General features: G+C 43.6%; 1 protein-coding gene across 4 annotated transcripts; it reads left to right on the top strand.

Annotated features, from left to right (window-relative positions):
• The first annotated feature begins 4,915 nt into the window (after positions 1 to 4,915).
• Positions 4,916 to 18,893, top strand: MFAP5 (microfibril associated protein 5). 4 transcript variants are annotated; one of them, XM_046012472.1, is made up of 10 exons: positions 4,916 to 5,162; positions 5,683 to 5,742; positions 6,935 to 6,970; positions 12,097 to 12,141; positions 12,646 to 12,678; positions 13,279 to 13,314; positions 15,570 to 15,599; positions 16,305 to 16,392; positions 16,973 to 17,046; positions 18,483 to 18,893. In XM_046012472.1, the coding sequence occupies exons 2-10, from the start codon at positions 5,685 to 5,687 to the stop codon at positions 18,593 to 18,595; spliced, it is 513 nt and encodes a 170-aa protein (XP_045868428.1). In that variant the 5' UTR covers positions 4,916 to 5,162; positions 5,683 to 5,684; the 3' UTR covers positions 18,596 to 18,893. The 4 variants fall into 4 exon arrangements, with proteins under 4 accessions (XP_045868428.1, XP_045868430.1, XP_045868429.1 ...); XM_046012474.1 differs by lacking the exon at positions 6,935 to 6,970; XM_046012473.1 differs by lacking the exon at positions 15,570 to 15,599.
• The last annotated feature ends 3,142 nt before the right edge of the window (positions 18,894 to 22,035 follow it).

Raw genomic sequence — 22,035 nt, 5'->3', positions numbered from 1 at the left:
TAATCATATTTTTAACATGGTATCTAGCATATGGTCAATGTTCCATAAACATTAGTCAGTACTATTAACTAGTGTATATTAATAGCTAACACATAATAATAGCTAATTTTGTCTTCCATATAAGTGTATCAATATTATAAGACATTGTTATATACTATATACAGTTAGAAATATGTTATTTAATTTATATAATAAATGAAATGTTTATGATTATAGGATAGGACATATTACTTATCTATTTAGCAGCTTAAAGCAGCAAAATTTTATTTTCCCCAAGTTTATGTTGATTAGGAATGCAAGTACAGCTTCGCCATGTACCTCTGGCTCAGGGTCTCACAAGGCTATCGCCGAGATGTTGGCTGGAGCTGCAGTCTTCAAGGCCCAACTGAGGGAAGGTCTACTTCCAAGTTCATTCACGGGGCTTTTTGCGGTCCTGAGGTGGCTGACTGTTGTTGGCTAAGACACATGCCTTCTCTTGCATGAGCATTACTATAGAGTAACTCACAGCATGGCAGCTGGCTTTGTTCAGAGCAACAGCAAGCAAGAGATCGAAAGAGAGCACTCATGCTAGAAGCCAGTCTTTGTAATATCATCTGGGAAGATACACGCCATGGCTTTGCGGCATTCCATTTGTTAGTGGTCCCAAAATCCAGCCCACACTCAAGGGCATAAAGCATAGGAGGTGGGGATCCCAGAGCGGGGGCATGGGTTGGGGGTAGATCCTGCAGGCTGCCTCACACATATAATCTCTAAAAATATAAATATGTATCATATAAATCTATCAAACTTACTAGCTATTGTTATTATATACACTGAACTTTCCCGTTTCTTCCCCCATATCTGCAAAGTACACACTTTCTGTTTTGCTTGTTTTCTGATGGGTAGAACAGGGAGATGGAGATTTCCTGCCCACTGTGACCATCTAGTATTTGTCCTATTTTGCTTGTTTACAGCCAGTTTCACAGTTATTTAAATTTTGTTGTTGTGGGTTTCAGGAAGCTTAACAGAATCCTGAACCTGGATCGAGCATCTTTCATCATTTTACATTTGTGTGAAGAGAGTGCTGGGGGTATGAAGCAAGACCACCAGTACCAGCAGACTCACCCAAACCAAAGTGATGGGACCGAAGTACTAATCACTGTAGATATAAATCGCATATATTACATGCACTGACTTTACAGCCTTCCTGCCAAGATTCCTTTGTTTCTAGACTAACTGTTGCCCAATTTCTGGGGCTATTTCCTTTTGCTCTAATTCCCCTCAGATCACTTCACTACATTGACTATTTGTTTCACTTGCCATGCTCCTTGCGTATACTCAAACTACTTTCTTCTCTAGAATTCTTTCCTCTACTTCTTTACACTTGACTCAGTTTTGGAAAACTTTTTTAAAGGTTTCTTTGAGAGAGAGAAAGGGAGAGCATGAACAGGGGTCGGGGCAGGAGGAAAGGGAGAAGCAGACTCCCAGGGGAGCTGGGAGCCCAATGAGGGGCTCGATCCCAGGACGCCGGGATCATGACCTGAGCCGAAGGCAGATGCCTAACTGACAGAGCCACGCAGGCACCCCAGTTTTTAGAAGTTTCTACGTGGAAATCGCAAGTTACAATTTTAAGTCATCATCTCAACTCAATTCAAATGGCCAAATTTTGACTTTTCAGTGCTAATCATAATATCAGCCAGAAATGAGTAAGACCTTGCCTCTGCAATCAAGGAATGCGGTCTAATCGGGAATAGAAACATGCAAATGAAAGAATACAACAGAGTTGATGACATGATTATAAAAATAAAGAGGTAGCTCAGTAGAGAATGATAAGCTCTTTGGAAGCAGGGGCACCTGGCTGGCTCAGTCAGTAGAGCATGTGACTCTCCATCTCAGGGAGGTGAGTTCAAGCCCATGCTGGGTGCAGAGCATACTTTAAAACAAAAACGGGGCACCCGGGTGATTCAGTTGGTTGAGCATCTGCCATGGGCTCAGGCTGTGATCCCAGGGTCCTGGGATCAAGTCCCACTTTGGGCTCCCTGCTGAGTGGGGAGCCTGCTTCTTCTTCTCCTTCTGCAGTTTCCCCCCCAGCCCCCCCCCCGCCACTCATGTTCTCCCTCCCTCTCTCTCAAATAAGTAACGTCCTTAAAAAACAAACAAAAAATAAAAAACAAAACTCTTCAGAAGCAGAGGAGACCAGGAAAGATTTGTGGGAAGAGATAGCATCTAACCTGGGTTTTGATGTACCTATGAGCATTTATTTACTGGAACTGCAAAGACCTATGTCAGAAAGGAAGGAACACAAAGTCCAAAGCACAGAGGCACGAAGTGAGTTACAGTTAGTCTGGGCTCCTAAGAAGTGGGAAGTTGTCTGACGACATATGTTTGCTAGCGTCTGACTCCTACACTGAGTCCATCTTTTCAAGTTTGGCTGTTGCTAGTTTATTGCTTCATTCCTCTACACACACAGCTCTCTGCCTTTTCTCCTTTCCCACCTCGTATAATCCTCCTCCCTTCTTGCCTTCCTTTTATGGGATTTTTTTTTTCCACCGCATTAGGCCCTGGATTTAATTTAGCTAGAGCGGACTGCAGTAATAACGTTTCTGTACATTTGCCCAGAGGCCTTCAGTTAATGGGTGCATTCTTTACAGGCCAATAAACAGAAGACAGTCAGTGTGCCGTGCTATCTTGCATGCCTGCCTCCCTTCTGTTTCCTTGCACTTTACCCATCTTCCATGAACTGAAGACCCTTTTGGAAAACTACAGTTTTCCTAGGTAACTCAAACGTTTCCTTGCCAGCATGGAGTGGCTTCTGCACCTGCTGGTCAGTTTCTTGGAGGACCTTCCTGCTGCTGGAGAACCTGCTCTCCACCCCCAGAGATCAGCCTGTGTTGGATAGCAGCACAGACTGCTGCCCCAGGAGTCCTTTCCCAGTGTCAGTGAGAACCTCAGAAAATTATAGCCTCGGGGCTCTGGATGGCCAGTGCTCACTTTTGGCTATTGGTGCCGATCGCGACGCCGTGTACTTCAATGATAAACTGATGTCAGAATCGAACAGAGGCTCACCAAATCACCTTGAAAAAGGAACCCTGAGGTTCTCCAAACCCGAGGTTCTAAGCCTAGGCTCTGAAAATAAAAGGGGAACAATGCTAGAAGAAAGGGGCCACCACAGCCTCAAGGAAGAAAAAGAAGTTCATCAGACTACTTTAAAACGAAATGCGTTCTTGAATGCCTGTAAGCCCCGCATGAACAGATGATGATGGTCTCTACTTTCCCCCATGCTTGCTGGATTTCCTCTACTTTCCTCCTAAGCCACTGCTGCCTGCCTGCCTTCTCCCTGTGCCTTATACTATGAACATTCTGTTCCATTTTCACTGCCCCAACTCCAGACTCCCTCCTATGACCCCAGGAGAGCACCCCCTCCTACTGCCTGGGGAGGCTTTCCTATGCTATGGTGTCAAGCTGGGCCAGCACGTTGAGGTCATTGCTGTCCCTGCCAAATGATTGGCCTGAGTTCAGTTTGTCCATCTGTCTGAGCTTCATGGAAAACATGATGTGGCTCTAAGCTCTCTATTATATGTCCTGCCTTAGCTCTGCTTCACATCTGGCTTTTTTTGTTTCTTTCCCAACCCCCACCTCCCTGCCTTTTCTCTCCCTGACTCTCATCAGACTAGAATCACATCTGTTTTTCCAGGATCTGCACTCTCACTGCAGAGCAGATGGGCAAAGAGCAAGTTCTCAGCCAGGCAGACAAGGAAGAGCTCGGTCTGGTACTCAGCTCTGTTCTAGAGACTGACCAGAACCCACATATCTCAGAGATGGGCACATAGCTGTCCTTTGGAGGAACCAAAAGTGCTATTTCCTTATTTCTGATTATGTCCATTGCTCTCCCTTCCTCCCAACTAACTAGCTTCCTTCCTTCCTCTCTTTTCCTCCCTTCCTTCCCTTTCTTACTTTTTTTCCTTTTCTAGTCTGTACTCCATGAACATGATCTGCTCTACCTGTATTCTTCTCTAACGTAGCTCCTCAGAGAGATAGACAATGTAGACTCAAGGAGCTCACACGGAATGAAACTTACACCCTAATAAATGCACAGCAGCTCAACGATCCCTCAGATTTGCATTTCTGTAATTCAAATTTATTCCCTCCAAAGTGGAGACATTTTTACCAGCCTAGCCCCTCATTCTCAATGAATAAGAACAAATTCAAAGTCTTTAAAACTCCTGGATCACAGAAAGTGTAATCTACTTATGACATGATGTGGGGGAAAGTACTGTTGGAAAATAAGGCCAGAAAAGTGAGCTTGGCTCCCAGTTTTCTTCGGGCTTCTAATGGCATTTTCTCCTGAAGATTCCAGAAACCAGGATTCTGAGCATAAATCTAAACAAAGCCAAAAGACAGAAGAAGACTGACATGTCCTCTCACAGAGCTCCTCCCCACTTCAAAAGGATTCGGATGGTACTATATTTTTCAACTTTTCCTAACAGCCAACCCTCCTCTTGGACAAAACTCGTGTGTTGTGTCTGTGTGTGTTTGAATATGGAAAAATAGGATTCCCGGGGGTGGGGGGAACCACATTCTTGAATGTGTGTGGGTCAAGAAAGAGGAAAAAAAAAAAAGAGAGAGAAATACAGGGATATAAAGGAATTTGTTGGTGGTGAAGAGATGAACGCTGAAGAAGACAGCGAGACAGGAGGACGGAGAAACGATTCAAACATGAGGATGGACAGAGCAGAGCAGACTGTCCAAAGATGAAAAGGCACCCAAGGCAGAAAGGGGCTGGGGACTAGGGACTGGAGCCAGGTTGCAAGAGGGAAGAGAAGCTCATGGAAGAAAGGCTTTTGCCAGCGGAAGCCAGGCCTCTGAGGGAACAGCAGCATCACTCACTGGTGTGGTCATAACCTTTGGAATGAGGGTGTGAGTGACTGCAAAGCCCCAGCCCCCTTCTCATTCCCGCCTCATCACACTCCTCTAGCCTGGCTTTCTCTCTCTCTCTCTCTCTCTCTCTCTCTCCCTCGCTCTCCCTCATCTCATTGTTTCAGAGTAGGCCGAATTTGAAGTCCTTCCCAGGGAGTGGCCCTGTTCATCTTATTCGCCAGCCAAAGTAGAAACAGTGTGAGAAGGAGAGAGGCCCATTCGGCAGCCAAAGGACTCGGTGGAAAAGAGCAGAGGAAAAATACACAGTGAGTTGTTTGATTATACAAAACCCTAAACAGACAGAGGGTGTGCGGGGTGTGTGTGTGTGTGTGTGTGTGTGTGTGTGTGTGTGTTGAAACTGAAAGGTCGGAGGGGGCCAGTGGGGAATGTCACTGACTTAGATGGAGTGAATACCCCATTTATCCTTGGAATTCAAGACAAGACACCAAGATAAGTGGATGCTATTTAAAAGCCACAGATATCAAAAAATTAGACACTGGGGGTGAACGTGGCCACAGACTAGGGGCAACCATGCACCATCGAGAATATATAGTTTCCTCTGATTTGGCAGAAAAAAGGCGTGAGAAGGAGAGTAATGGTAAGTGATCAAAGAGAGAATTTGAGGGAGAAATGTTGGGTGAAAGAAAAAAGTTTGGAGTCTCACAGGGGACCAGGGAAAGCCCTGGGCATACAAAAAGGGGGCTCCCTCCAGGCAGCCCTGCCTGGGCCTCAGATGCTGATGTGTCCTGAATATCACAGCTTCTCCTCTCACAACACCCCTGTCAGATATGCTGCTCGTGGGACCCAAGGTGCTGCTGTTCCTCACCGCCCTCATCATCCCCTCTGGTGAGTCCCTCCCTTCAATCTTTTCTCCCTACAATGCCAGCTCCTGGGGGGAGTGTGGAGCCATAGGTTATGGGGTGGGATGGTGACGGGGATGGGCAGCAGTCGTTCTTGTTCCCGAGTTCTAGAACTAATATTCAAGAAAAGAACAGATTTGTGTCTGAAAAGCAGGGGCTGGGATGAGACCAGAGATGATTTCAGACTTGGGAAGCATGTGGAGAGTTATGAATGTAAGATCCCACACAAATACTTATTAACCCAAAAAGAGGGTCACACACACATCAGTGTACTGGTAAACAGAGGAAAGAGAAGCTGACACGCCAGTGTGTCTGCAAACATACGGAGACAGCTAATAAGAAACAGCTAATAAGGGGCGCCTGGGTGGCTCAGTGGGTTAAAGCTTCTGCCTTCGGCTCAGGTCATGATCTCAGGGTCCTGGGATCGAGCCCCGCATCGGGCTCTCTGCTCAAGCAGGGAGCCTGCTTCCTCCTCTCTCTCTGCCTGCCTCTCTGCCTACTTGTGATCTCTGTCTGTCAAATAAATAAATAAAAATCTTAAAAAAAAAAAAAGAAACAGCTAATAAGAAACTGGACCAAATTCAGTGCGTGAAGGGGCACCGTGGGAATATATACACTCACACCTACCCACACTAGCTCCGGCACACACACACATGTGTTCACATGCACACAAACGTGCCAAGATATGCGCTAAAGAAAAGCCATCACAGATGTCACAGAACAGAGCTGAAAGATTGGCCATGGAAAGTGAATCTTGGCACCTCGAAGAAATCCTGCTCTATTTTCTCATGCTGCCAGGTCCACACTGTGAGAAAATCCCTTTGTGCCTTGTTCATAGTGTAGCTCCTACTATGGCTGTGGGGTTAGGACAGGACACTTTAGAAAGACTGTTAGCCCCGACTGCCGAACAGGATCTGACTCCTGCTAGGGAATGAGGGCAAGAGGGCATCCCACGTCAGGGCTTGGCAAAGCAGGGCTTTATTCTCAGGAACGTATTTTTCTTGAGGGTTTCCATGTCAGCACTAATGGTGTGAGTAATTTTGTACTGAACTATACAGAAATACAATGCAGAAAAATAAAGTACAACCATTTCCCATCATTTTCGGATTCATCCTATAAAAGCTTTATGGGGTGTAGAGCTGGAGTCATTTATCCCTTTTCTCTGTCCTTTGGTACAGACTGGACACCACTAGGAGTCAGTGGTCAACGAGGAGGTAGGTAAACCTTTGGATCTGGGCTCTTCTGTGTTTTTAGTATATATTTAAGGAATCTCTACCCCCAGTGTGGGTTCGAACTCAAGACCGTGATTCAAGAGTCATATGCTCTTCCAGCTGAGACAGCCAGGTGCCCTATCTGCTGGGGATACAAGAATAATGCAGATGAATGGTCAGAGTTAAAGAATCTGTGATATAACAGAGAGAAACATTGCCAAAGTATGGCAATCGGATTCAACTCACCAGTTTCCACAACCCTGTTATCCTGTCGCCTGGGTGGCTCAGTGGATTAGGCCGCTGCCTTTGGCTCAGGTCATCATCCCAGGGTCCTGGGATCAAGCCCTGCATTGGGCTCTCCGCTCTGCGGGGAGCCTGCTTCCTCCTCTCTCTCTCTGCCTGCCTCTCTGCCTACTTGTGATCTCTGTCTGTCAAATAATTAAATAAAGTCTTTAAAAAAAAAAAAGTTTACCTTTACTTTTTTTAAAAGATTTTATTTATTTATTTGACAGAAAGAGACACAGCAAGAGAGGAAACACAAGCAAGGGGAGTGGGAGAGGCAGGCTTCCCACCTAGCAGAAAGCCTGATATGGGACTCAATCCCAGGATTTGGGATCATGACCCGAGCTGAAGGCAGATGCTTAACAACTGAGCCACCCAGGAGTCACAAATCTTCTTACTTTTTAACAACTGAAATACCTTGCCTAAATCCTCCTCTATACCCATCTCTTGTTTCTACTCTCCTAAATGCACCTCTTCTCTCACTGAGAAAACTCTACTAATCTTAACAGCTTTTTCCTATCCATGTAGCAATGGAGAAGCTAACATGCAGACAGAATAAAAAGTCATCTCAGGGGGCACCTGGGTGGCTCAGTGGGTTAAAGCCTCTGCCTTCAGCTCAGGTCATGATCCCAGCGTCCTAGGATCGAGCCCCGCATCGGGCTCTCTGCTCAGTGGAGAGCCTGCTTCCCTTCCTCTCTCTCTCTGCCTGCCTCTCTGCCTACTTGTGATCTCTGTCTGTCAAATAAATAAATGAAATCTTTAAAAAAAAAAAGTCATCTCAGTACTACAGCGAAATTCTGGCACTAATGGACAGAAACCAAAAATTTTGGTTTCCCAGTGGCCACTTCCTCCCACATGATGATGGAAACTCCAGTCAAACATCTCCACTCTGCTTCCAGACATTCAACATTATTACAATTTATCTCTTACTTTTCCCAACCCCTGAGAGCACAGCAGTATGTAACTCATTAAGGGACCATAAAATCAAATTAGCAAATCACAATGGGTAATTTTTAATGAATTAGTGCAGACTAAAATAAAAGTGGGGTACATTGCAAGAACATTTCGAGAGTAAAGCATTATCTTTTTTTTTTTTTAAAGATTTTATTTATTTATTTGACAGAGAGAGAGATCACAAGTAGGCAGAGAGGCAGGCAGAGAGAGAGGAGGAAGCAGTCTCCCTGCAGAGCAGAGAGCCCAATGCGGGGCTCGATCCCAGGACCCTGAGATCATGACCTGAGCCGAAGGCAGCGGCTTAATCCACTGAGCCACCCAGGCGCCCCAAGCATTATCTTTTTAAACTTGTTTCAATTTTCTATGTGTGCATTGGGGCACAATGTAATTTATTCCTGTACATCCTGGTACAGAAGATAAAAATAAAGAAACACAACTTTTTTTTTTTTTTTTAAATCTGCTGCTGTAGGTAAAGAATTCTGAATCCCAAATTTTCTGAGCCTACAGAGTTCAGCATTAGCAAAAAATTTTTGCATTCATTCTCTGGGCTGGTTAAAGTCTAGTCCTAGTCTACAAGTTTGGGATGCTTTTCTAGAAGAAATATGATATGATTAAAATGCTTACTTAAGGGGTACGTGGGTGGCTCAGTAGGTTAAAGCCTCTGCCTTCCTCTCTCTCTTTGCCTGCCTCTCTGCCTACTTGTGATCTCTGTCAAATAAATCAAATAAATCTCTGTCAAAATAAAATCTTTAAAAAAAATGCTTACTTAAGGGGCGCCTGAGTGGCTCAATCGGTTAAGCATCTGCCTTCGGTTTGGGTCATGAGCCCAGGGTCCTGGGGTTGAGCCCTGTGTGGGCTCTCTGTTCAGTGGGGAGTCTGCTTCTCCCTCTCCTTCTGCTTGTGCTCTCTCTCTCCCAGTCAAATAAATAAAGCATTTAAAAATAAAATAAAATGCTTATTTAAGGGGCTCCTGGGTGGCTCAGTCAGTTAAGTTTCTACCTTTTGCTCAGGTCATGATCTGGGGGTCCTGGGATAGAGCCTGCATGGGACTCTCTGCTCCACAGGGGAGCCTCCTTCTCCCTCTGCCTGCTGCTACCCCCCTCCACCCCCACCTCCTCCCCACCGCTTGAGCCATGTTCTCTGTCCCTAATAAATAAAATCTTTTAAAAAATTGCCTCCTTAAGGGGCGCCTGGGTGGCTCAGTCGTTAAGGGTCTGCCTTCAGCTGAGGTCATGATCCCGGGGTCCTGGGGTCCTGGGGTCCTGGGATCGAGCCCCACATCAGGCTCTCTGTTGGGCAGGAAGCCTGCTTCTCCCTCTCCCACTCCCCCTGCTTGTGTTTCTGCTCTCGCTGTGTCTCTCTCTGCCAAATAAACAAATAAAATCTTTTTTAAAAATTGCCTACTTAGGGGGCACCTGGGTGGCTTAGTGGGTGGCTCAGTGGGTTAAAGCCTTTGCCTTCGGTTCAGGTCATGATCCCAGGGTCCTGGGATCGAACCCCGCATTGGGCTCTCTGCTCCGCGGGGAGCGTGCTTCTTCCTCTCTCTCTGCCTGCCTCTCTGTCTAGTTGTGATTTCTCTCTGTCAAATAAATAAAATATTTTTTTAAAAAATTGCCTACTTAGGATTTCTTTTCAGAGAACATGAATCCTAGATAAGCATTTATGCGGTGGTAGCTCACGGGAAAGGTGGATAATCTGAGGAATAAGCCAAAAACCAGTACTCCATCCAGAAATCCTGAGGGGACGCCAAGCACTCATTCTTAACCCCTCTGCTCACCCACCGGTTCACTTGCATTTCTGTGAGTGACTGGACTGGAATGCAGATAGAAAGGGAACGGGCGGCACTCGGCTACACCCTGGAAAGGCTCCGCTCCCCTCTTAACGGTTTTTGGAATGACTCGGGCTAGTGCTTTTTCAAACGTCCTGGGGGATTGGAACAGACTTCGATTTCTTTTACCAAAATTTCATCTGAAATACGAAAACTAATGCTGAATGTTAACTATAAAAGGGCTTTTTTGTCAGATCCGATGACTTTCTACCTGGAATTTTTTTAAAAAGAGGATGATGTAAGCAGCCAGGGAAATTGCTTTAGAATGCATTATTTGTGTTTCGCCTCTGCCACAGTGATCAATAGCTCTGGCATGCTTTGTAAAAACGCTGTTTTCTCCAGATGAAACGTAGCATTTAGACGCTGAAGTTTTAAGGAAAAAGTCAAAGCAAACTGAATTTGCTGACCCCTAGTGGGCAAACTAGATTATGACGATAAGTCATCTACAAGAAAGAGTAATTATAGATGGGATATTTAAATAATTAGGTGTTAACATTGCGCTGTTATTTTGCTTTTTAAAGTTGAGACGATTTGGGGCGCCTGGGTGGCTCGGGGGGTTGGGCCTCTGCCTTCGGCTCAGGTAATGATCTCAGGGTCCTGGGATGGAGCCCTGTGTCGTGGGGCTCTCTGTTCAGCGGGGAGCCTGCTCCCCCCCCTCCCCCCGCCTGCCTCTCTACCTACTTGTGATCTCTGTCTGCCAAATAAATAAATAAAATCTTTAAAAAAATAATAAAGTTGAGACAATTTGTTTTAGGTAGTGCTGTTATTTATAGTTTCGGATACAGTTTTCTTAGTGTATCCTAATAGATGCCACCTTAAGACCTGGACCATTTATTTTTTATTTTTCCTGCTAACTTTACTTTCCAATGATCAACTGCAAAGTATTCTCTACAAACACACCCTCTCCTCTCCTCTTCTCACCTCATTTCTCTTTGATCATCAGAAAATCATCCACATCGCCTTTGGTGAGCATACTTGTATGAAAGCATATCAGCAAACTGATGTCCAATTATTTCAAACCTGTAATTATCGGAATCAGTGTCTTTGGTAAAGACAATTTGCACTTAAAATAAGTATTGCAAAGAGGTCATCAATCCGTAGTACTTGCAACAAGCTATATGACCTTGGGTAAATTATTTACTTGTTGGGTGCTCAATTTTATCATCTGTAAAAACAGATTTTTAAAGTAGTGCCTGGCACCTAGTAAACCCAAATTATCTATTACATTATTATTTGCTAGGACAATGAAATATGTTATTCTTCTATTCCTACACTTAGATGTCTGAGAAAGGGGACACCCGTGGAGGATTATCTGATGGGCATGTAGATAAAGGAGACAAAGGGAAAAGGATATTCTGGGTTAGGACTGTATGTGTATATTCACGGAAGTGGGAAACTGACATTTGTTTGGGTTGTGGGGAAAGAACTCGGGTTGGGAAGCAAACAACGAAAAACAATTGTGGGATACTCACTGTGCAGGTTTTACTTACTGAGAGTGCAAAAATGGGAGGGGGACAGGGAATGCTCAAAAAGAGTTTTTTGGTGGCCCCTGGGTGGCTCAGTTGGTTAAGCGTGTGTCTTCAGCTCAGGTCATGGTCCCGATGTGCTGGGATCAAGTCCCAGGTAGAGGCTCCCTACTCTGGGAGAAGTCTGCTTCTCCCTCTCCCTCTGCCCCTCCCCACTCCCTCCCCCTCTCTCCCTCTCCTCCCCTCCCCTCCTCTGCCCCTCCCGCTCATGTTTTTTTTTCTCTCTCTCTATCTCAAATAAAAAGATTTTATTATAAAAAAGATTATAGAATCTTTTAAAAAAGATTTTATTTACTTATTTGACAGGGAGAGAGATCACAAGTTGGCAGAGAGGCAGGCAGAGAGAGAGGAAGGGAAGCAGGGTCCCCGCTGAGCAGAGAGCCCGATGTGGGGCTCGATCCCACGACCCTGAGATTATGACCTAAGCTGAAGGCAGAGACTTAACCCACTGAGCCACCCAGGCGCCCCTCAAATAAATAAAATCTTTAAAAATTACTTTAATTAAAAACAAACGTTTCCTGCTTTTTTTCTTTATTCAGATGATGTGACTCCAGTGACTCCAGAGACATTCACAGAAGATCCTAGTAAGCTACCCTTTTTCTTTGTTTTCATCCTGGGAACAGAAGCATTGAGGATGATATCTGTACAATGATAAAGGAGGCATAGAAAAGAGGTCAGTGGGCACTCTGAGCTCATGCAGACCCAAGTGTCCCTTAGATACCACTGATGCTGTGAGGATATGGCCCCAGAAGCCCATATCCTTTCACTTCAATCTTTCTTGCCTCCTTTTATTTATTTATTATTATTTTTTAAAGATTTTATTTATTTACTTGACAGACAGAGATCACAAGTATGCAGAGGCAGGCAGAGAGAGGAAGGGAAGCTGGCTCCCTGATGAGCAGAGAGCCCTATGCAGGGCTCAATCCCAGGACCCTGCGCTCATGACCTGAGCCAAGGGCAGAGGCTTTAACCCACTGAGCCACCCAGGCGCCCCTTCTTGCCTCCTTTTAGATCAACCCTTTTTTCTGCTTCCCTTTCCCAATTTTCCTGCCTGTGTTTTTTTTATTCCCTGTGCTATATCTTTGCAGATCTGGTGAATGAGCCTTCTACAGATGAAACAGGTAATTCTTACTACCGCTTTTAAAATGGCACGAGTCTTGTTAATATCCACAATACATTCCAGCTTTTGAATTAGTCCTGTATTTTTGTCTAAGAAAGGGATAGAGGTATTGGGGGTGTTTTGTTCAGTGACAGTGGGATAAAGGGAAAGAGTCCCCCAGTCCTCTAAAAAGATGAAACAACATGGATGAATACCTAAAATAAGACATGTATACTAAACTATAACGTCAGAAGGCCAAATATTCTTCAAAAAATTTCACAATTACTTCAATTAACTCTAAGCCCTTGGATATAACACACAAACCCAGCCACAGCCTTGACTTTGCCCCAATACCTCCATTCTCCCTTTTTCTCAATCTTTTTTTTTTTTTTAATGGGGGGAGGGGCAGAGAGAGAATCCAAAGCAGGCTCCAGGCCCAGGGCAAAGCCCGAGCTGCAGTTTGATCTCAAGACCCTGAGATCATGACCTGAGCTGAAACCAAGAGTCAGACACTTAACCAACTGAGCCGCCCAGGCACCCCTCCATTCTTCCTTTTTCTCCTCTGCCTTCCCCCTTGCCAGTTCAAAGCCCTCCTCACACCTGCTGTTTTGTGCCTTTTCAGTTCTGGCTGATATGGAGCCTTCCACAGATGACCTGGGTGAGTTCAGATCGGGATCCCAGGGCCACTGGGGCCATTCTGGGCTTTCCCCAGAGCCCGTTCTGGAAGGCAGTACAGCTGGTGAAGGATCCGAAACAGACGCGACTACAGTTCAATGAGCACATTCTTCCAACAGTTCAATTTATTTTTTTTTTAATTTTTTTTAAAGATTTTATTTATTTATTTGTCAGAGAGAGAGAGGGAGTGAGGGACCACAGGCAGACAGAGTGGCAGGCAGAGTCAGGGAGAAGCAGGCTCCCCGCTGAGCAAGGAGCCCCATGCGGGACTTGATCCCAGGACGCCAGGATCACGACCCGAGCCAAAGGCAGCTGCTCAACCAACTGAGCCACCCAGGCGTCCCCCAACAGTTCAATTTAGATGAATGGCATTTTTGATCCCCTAACATGCAGGGATTGTGCATGTTTAATGTACAAAACACCAATATGTGATCTTTTCCTCAGAGTTTCCGAGCCTGGGTGGGTAAAGGCAAGACAAATATACAAACAGATCAATGTTTGGGAAGCTAAAGGGAAACTTCCTCGAAGTAAGGGTTGAACCGATTCTTGAAAGAACTGGAGCCAGCCAGGCAGTCAAAGAAGGAACAGTATGTTCCAAGATTTGAACACAAAATAGAGCTTGGCACATTGAGGAAACATTTTTTTTTTTTTAAACAATTAGGGCAAAACCTACAAGAAACAAGGGGTAGAATGTGGGAAAAGGAGACAGAAACTAGATTTTTTTTTTTTTAAGATTTTATTTATTTATTTGACAGAGAGAGAGATCACAAGTAGGCAGAGAGGCAGACAGAGAGAGAGGAGGAAACAGGCTCCCTGCTGAGCAGAGAGCCCGATGCGGGGCTCGATCCCAAGACCCTGAGATCATGACCTGAGCCGAAGGCAGCGGCTTAATCCACTGAGCCACCCAGGCGCCCCCAGAAACTAGATTTTGAAGAAATAGTTATTGCAAACCTACTACTGAGTACCAGGAATGTAAAGATGAACAAAACTGATTTCCTTTTACTTGGTATTTTTTTTGTCTACTACACAAGATAAACAAATGGGTAACTTTATTTACTTCACAAAATGCCATAACCAGGATAAGCAACAGAAGGAATAGATGACTAAGAGAGTCCTTGAGTATAGTCAGTGCCGGGGCTTAGGAAAGGGTTCTGTGGAGGACACACTGATTAAGTGGCTTCTTGAATGAAAAGTGGAAGTGAATCAAGTAATTAGGGAGAAGAGCTCTGGGGTGAAGGAAACACATGCAAGAAAGGCTTAGGATGGAACTAAAAACCCATCAGAATAGTTTTAGACAAAGAAAGTTTACCATCAGATTTGTGAATTGGAAATCCAGCCAGGATACTATTGCACTAGTCCCAATAAAAGATGATGGCCTGAACTCACTGAGGTGGAGGCAGGGAGAATTAAGCATGAGCTATGATAGGGGACTATTGAGATGATGATGTCCAGTGTCCTGTTGCGTCGATGGTGGGACCATTCACTGAAGAGCAATTTGAATTGGTGAAGGGGAAGTAGGACAGTTTAAGACATGTTAGATTTGAAGGATCTTTGAAAAATCAACAAACTCTTCCATAAAATGGCAGGTGGCTTTATAGAGCTGGAGCTTGGAAGAGATCTGGGCTAGAAGTAGAAATCTGAGAATTCTCAGCATGTAAGTCTGCCATTGAAACCAGGGATAGATTTGACACATAAATCCCATGGTTAGTGTCTTCCCAAGACTCATCTTACTCCTATTATTCATTCTACAAGTTAGGCCTGTATTTAACTTGACCTTAGATTAGGTTTGGCTATGGCTGTGACCTTTGCTATTCTTTGCTGAATAACTTTTATATAAGAACCCATGATGATGTACTTGATTTACAGAGAAGAAATTTTCTTTTATGAGTAAGAGCTTCTACAGGGTAACAATCTTTTCTCTCCTTAGCTATAGGATGAAGCTCTTCTGGGCATAGGGATCCTTGCCTGGTATCTCCACTAAGTGTGATTTTTGTCAACAAAACAAAGATCCATTTTCAATTCTAGAAGAGGAGAAAGGCAAAATCAGATTTCCCATCCTAACTTCTAAATCTCTCCAGTTTTGTGGAACAGAACAGCCCACTGTGGGTGTTCTGTTAGAAGTTGCTGAAAGCATTATCAACTCCTTTGGTTTTTTATTTATAAGTGAGGTAACATGACAGTTGCAGAAGTAGTGACTTTTAGAACTGGCAATAACTAAGTAAAATTTCTGCCTTCCAGCTTCTCCTGCTGATAAAAATACCACAACAGGTATGAATGTCTTTTGCACATCTTTATCTTCAGCTTTCTTCTCAGGGATTCATACCTCCTTGCTCTTTGGAGGATACTTGATATACCTTCTAGCTTGCTTCCAGTTCTTTCTCAAGGAGTATTTTTAGTGCCCTTCATTCCTACTTTTTTTTTTTTTTTTAATGAGGTCTTATCCTCAAGCTCGTGGGGAAAAGATGGGACCATTGTTGGATGGTCCTGAAAGATTCCTCTTCCTAAGCTGCCTTTGGACTTTCTGTGGTGGTTAATGAGTTAGGAAGTGACAGCAAGGACTCAGTATTACTCTGGTTGTCATGGCCAAAGTTGCTCTCTCTATTGTACAGATGATTCTGATGTGCATCTAGGATTGGAAACTACTAAAACAGAAACTGTGGCCCACCTAAGAATTCTGATTCTTTAGAATGGGGTTAAAAGCATCTCAATTTATATTTCTTATGGCCACCTGGATAACCCTAGAAAGACTTTCCTAGAAGAACCCTGAGATTATTTTATCTACTTTTGCTTCCAGGTAGGAAAGCACCTAAATTTTATTTCAGCCAATTTTCTACCATTCTCTTTTGGTCAACAGGGAGGGTATTCCCCCAACTTGTAATAGAGATCACTTTGTATTTTTCCCCCATTCTGTCTACCTTCTTCCATCTCTTGAATCCTTTGTGGATCCCTGTTTTCTCTGCTGGACTTCTTCAGACTGCCGGGATGAAAAATTTGCTTGCACGAGACTCTACTCTGTGCATCGGCCAGTCAAGCAATGCATTCATCAGTTATGTTTCACAAGGTAAGGGGTCCCGGGACAGGTAGAAAGCGTCATCCATGGTAGTGGTTTCATGTCCGTAACTGCTTAATGAACAGCCACTCTGGGATTTCAGTTTTTGGTGGCACAGGAGTTTTTAACATGATCCTTAGCTATTCCCGGGGGTGCCAGATAGAACCCAGAATCTGAACTGAGGTATATGGAGAACAGACTGACCAGTAAGACTAGATGCTAGAAGGCTAGTGAGATGAGGGCTGGGGAAAAGATAGTCATGAGAGAAGTACTGGTACAGTGAAATCTAGTACCTCACGGAAAAAGGCTGAAGCGGAAGATCCAATAGCGGGGAGGAGTATTCAACTTGACTCTAGGTGGGAGTGTGCAAAGTATCACTAGGAAGAATAATTAATACCATTTCATCCCCTGCACTCCTCTGGGAGGGAAGAAAAAGCAGTCCAGAAAAATTAAGGAAATCTAGAGTAGAGGAGAACAGTTAGGGAGAGCGGGGAATACAGAAGTTGAGCAGGCAACCTTGGCCTAGGCTAGTTCTCCCTCCCAATGCTTTTTTCTATCTACTTTCCTAACCATGTTACTGGGACTCTGGCAGTTTACGACGTATGTACATCATCAACAATGAGATCTGCTCTCGTCTTGTCTGTAAAGAACACGAAGTTATGAAAGGTAAGATGATGGCTGGGTTACAGTGGGAGGGGCAGTTATGCGAGAGAGGAGTAGAAACATGGTCCTAATGGTTCCAAGGTCTGGCTTCTGAGGAGGGCTTTAGGCCACCTCCTTAACCCCCATCAACCCCTGGTTTGCCAAGTTATGCTAAATAAGCAATCTAAGTAAAGAAGTATGCTTAATATATAAGAAAACGGTGCTTGGGTCTCTTTCCAGCTAGGCTATAACCCCCACCTTCTCCTATACATAGAGCTATACATTAGAAAAAAGCTCTAACTACTTTGAAGTTCACTGGGGTTCTAGGTGAAAAGCACAAGTCAGGGCCAGCTGGCTGGCTCAGTCTGGGGAGCATGCAACTCTTGATCTTGGGGTCATGAGTTTGAGCCACTCATTGGGTACTGAGATTACGAAAAAAAAAAAAAAAATGAAAACTTAAAAAAAAAAAAAGCCAAGTCCGCCATTACAAATAATAGACTAAGAGTTGGCAGCCATGTTCATAAAGGAACAACTTTGTAAAAAACAAAAAAATCTACTAATTTGGAGACACTGATGTTTGTATAGAGCCTATAAGTAAATAATAATAATAAAAAAAACCTGATTGGACATTTAGAAGTTGGCAACATTTTAGACAGTCTGCCAATTCCAGGAACCATTGAAATTACTTATTGTGAAAATTTAGAAGTAAATGAGGGTAGAACAACTTAAAAAAAAAATTACAAGAGTCCAAAGTGTGTGGTTATAAACTGTGCATTGTGGGAATAAAGATACTTCTCACCTTCCCTATGGCCAGCCCCGAGCGATAAGTGTGGTTGGTGAAGGCACCACAGACACAGCCCCTTCTGACTCAGCAGCCCATCCTGCACTGAGCTTCTGAGTAAGAGCTGTAGTTAACTTCGCAGAAGGAAACTTGCTACTTGCCCCCATTGGCCTTGTGCAAGCACCTGCAAGGGAAGCACCTTGAGACTGAGGATGAGTACTTTGGACTCTAGGCACTTTCAAATGTCTCAGGGGACTTACTAAAATTAGCTATTTGAGCGTAGTAAACAGATATATAGTCAATGATTGAATCTCATGTTTTTTGCTATTAATCCATGATTATTAAGAACTGGGAGCTAGGCATCCAGAGGAACCTAAAATTTACCTGCCACCTGGGCTAGGTACTTTGCACATATTATTTCATTTTAATACTCACAACTTCGCTGTGGAGGCTGGTATTTCATGCTTATTATCCTGGAAGGGATAGTGTGGTTCAGCAAAGTTAAGGAACTTTCTAGTAAGTCATAAATAGCAGTAAGCTGCACCTCTGGGGTTGTAGCCCAGATCTAGTTCTCTGCAGTCTTTCACTACTGCACCCTACGGTCCTCTATCTCTTAACATGGAAGCCCTTGTTACCTTTTTTGCATTCCCAAAACCCATTATGCTCTGCTTTCTTCTAGACGAACTTTGCCGTCAGATGGCTGGTTTACCCCCAAGACGACTCCGTCGCTCCCACTACTTCCGACTTCCACCCTGTGAAAATGTGAATTTGCAGAGACCCAGCGGTCTGTGATCACCAAGGAAGAGGAAAGAATAATGTGTGGGTGGGAGGAAGAGAATGCTCTAACAAGAGGGAACTCCTTCTTGTCCAACCATTGTCCACTAACCCATAGACATTAGGATTTCTTAAACCAATCCCTTTGCAGCGCCTAACTTTTGCCTCCATTCCCTGACTGATAACAAAGTCTATATTATTGCATGGTTTTGCTGTTTCTCAGTATCATAGATGTAGATTAATGATAACCATGTGGCTTATATACAAACATCCTACACACAATTTCAAAGGAAAATAAACTTTAGGTTAATATTTACTGTCGAATCTATATGAAGTAGATCTTAGGGAGGAAGAAGCTGTTGCTGTCCATTTTGGCTGGCCGTAGAACTCCATTTTTTTTTTTTTACACTTTCTAGAGCTTCCTAGATTAACATGTCATTCATTTACATAGTCCTTTTTACTCTTATTTTAACTATTTTGCTGGATTTGCCTGCTTGGATTTTGCAGAAGAGTCATGGTAATTTTTGTAGTCCTAGAGAATTCTCCAGAATCCAGAGCTACACAATCCTACTGGCCATACATAAAGACCCAAAATGAGGTCTGCTGCCTTCAGAGGCCGAGGATAAAGAGAGAGGAGTAGGCTACGTATGGAACTGGAACTCATGGTTCCCTGTTTACTTTTTCATGTAGTTGTCCAACTGGCAGGTAGGGGTACAAAGTCCCATTTACTTGTTTTTGGTCATATGGGGGTTAGCCCACCCTCTCAAATTAGACAATTTAATGTGAAATCATTTCTGAGTTTGGTCAGGGTTTTCCTGATTTGTCGCTACTTCTTTCATCATCATCACTAAACAAAATCTGTAGAAGTTACCATGCAAATGGACTCCAGGATAGCCTGATTTGGTGCTTAAGAAGAGCATTCAGACTTAAATTTTTTTTTCAGACTTAAATTTTAATAGGCAGACCAAGTTTACCTAATGGTTTATAAGAAAGAGTAAAACACAATATTCACACAACCTACATTTTTATGTTGGCTCTAGCAACAACCTGGCAAACCAGTAAACTAGGTTTAATTTCCCATCTTTAACATGACAAGGTTAGATTTATGTTGATTCTAAGGTATCTTTTCATTCTGTGATTCTCAAGATTTAAGTGCATTATTCATATTTCTTGAAGCCTAGATGCAGTCTAATTCGTAACCACCATGTCTGCTTATAAGAGGAGAAATTTCATGTTAAGACAGCAGTCCACAACATAACAGAAAAAAAAATCCTATTATAGGTTACTGATTACATACTGTAGATGCTTCTATTTGAATAACTTAGTAACCTTCCAAAGAAGCCCACAAAAATCAATGGAAGTAAGAAACTTTGAGGCAAGTTACACACTCAGAATTCCTCTCTGCTTGGTAGGGTTGAATTCTTTTCCTCTTGAAAGAAAACTATGTAAATGAGCATCAGACTTTTGCTGTTAAGAAACAATTAAGTTTAATGGGATTTGCACAACTGATTAAAGAGAAATGCTAGGAAAAGGCCCAAAGCATAGAATCTCTGCTCTATAGCCTCTAAAAGTAAATATCCTCATATATAAATAGAGGTATTAAGTGGATATTATACCCAATGTAGAGAAATCTCAACAGGCACAGAATTTCCAAGAATCATTTAAGAATCTCACCATGCACATGACCCTCCTACCATACATCGAATGAGATGGCATTCCCACCACAAAGCACCTCAATCCCAGTATTGTGTATATTGCAAATTAAACATTTAAAAAAATTTTTTTCTTTATTCCTTTTCCCGATGAGTGGTCTTTAATCTGTTTGTTTCTTTTTCTCATATGTTTAGAATGACAGGAATTTGTGCCTCTTTTTTTTTTTTTTTAAGATTTTATTTTTTTAGGTGCCTTGTTAGCACAGTAGGTAGTGCTTCAGTCTCATAAAGATTTTATTTATTTATATGTTTATTTATTTGAAAGAGAGAGAATGAGAGAGAGAGAGAGGATGAGAGGAGAGAGGTCAGAGGGAGAAGCAGACTCCCCGCTGAGCAGGGAGCCCAAAGCTGGACTTAATCCTGTGACTCCAGGATCATGACCTGAGTCAAAGGCAGATGCTTAACCAACTGAGCCACCCAGGCACTCCACGAATTTGTGATTTTTTTTAAATTTTTAAAAAAGATTTTATTTACTTATTTAACAGAGAGAGAGATCACAAGTAGGCAGATAGGCGGGTGGGGGCGGGGTTGGGGGGTGGAGCAGGCTCCCCGCTGAGTGGAGAGCCCCATGCAGCGCTTGATCCCAGGACCTTGAGATCATGACCCGAGCGGAAGGCAGAGGCTTAACCCACTGAGCCACCCAGGCACCCTGCTTTTTTAATTAAAAAAAAATTTTTTTTCTTGAGGTGCCTGGGTGGCTCAGTCATTAAGCGTCTGCTTTTGGTTCAGGTCATGATCCCAGAGTCCTGGGATCGAGCCCCACACCAGGCTCCCTGCTCGGCGGGAAACCTGATTCTCCCTCTCCCACTCCCCATGCTTAGGTTCCGTCTCTCATTGTGTCTCTCTCTGTCAAATAAATAAATAAAATCTTTAAAAAACAATTTTTTTATTTTTCAAGATTTATTCATTTATTTGAGAGGGAGAGAGAGTGCGTGAGCGGGGCGGGGGTGGGGGGGGTGCAGCAGAGGGAGAGGAACAAGCTAAGCTCAGAGCTGGATCCTACCACACTGAGATCACAGCCCGAATGAAATCAAGAGTCCATCCTCAACAGACGAAGCCACCCAGGTGCCCCAAGCTTTTTTTTGTTTGTTTGTTTTTGTTGTTGTTTTAATTTATTTACTTTAGAGAGAGAGCAGGCAGAGTGGGGAGGAGCAGAGGGAGAGAGAATCTCTAGCTGACTCTGCACTGAGTGAAGAGCCCGACTCGGGGCTCCATCTCACAAGCCAGAGAGCATGACTGGGGCCAAAAACAGAGGAGGAGTCTTAACCACCTGCACCACCCAGGTGCCCCCCCCACCCCGCCCGCCCCTGCACCAATTTATGCTTTTATCCCACTTTGCAAAAGGAGCACCAGCATTGCTCTATACCACTATTCTCTACTGTAACCTTCTTCACTCCTCAATATTGCCATCAGTTCTCCAACACACCAAATTTACTCTCCTCCAGGAAATTCCTCAATTCATCAGAAAATTATTTTCCTTTTTTACCCTCTTTGGACCCGACAGTCTAGCTAGGTAAAGCTTCATGATTTACCCTCGCTTCTCTTCTACTTGATCATTTTCCAGTGTTTTCCCATTTCTCGTTGTTCTTAGGTTCTCTACCTTTTTTATTCTTGATATGTAAACCAACATTTCTAACTTGCTTCCCATTCTTTCCTTATGCTTCTTTTTTTTTTTTTTTTTTTTTTTTTTTTTTTTTTAAGATTTTATTTATTTAATTGACAGAGAGAGAGATCACAAGTAGGCAG

Source organism: Meles meles, chromosome 7, assembly GCF_922984935.1.
Source record: "Meles meles chromosome 7, mMelMel3.1 paternal haplotype, whole genome shotgun sequence".
Taxonomy (NCBI): Eukaryota; Metazoa; Chordata; class Mammalia; order Carnivora; family Mustelidae; genus Meles; species Meles meles.
Note: the sequence above shows the minus strand (reverse complement) of the source record. Positions and strands in the feature narration are given on the sequence as shown.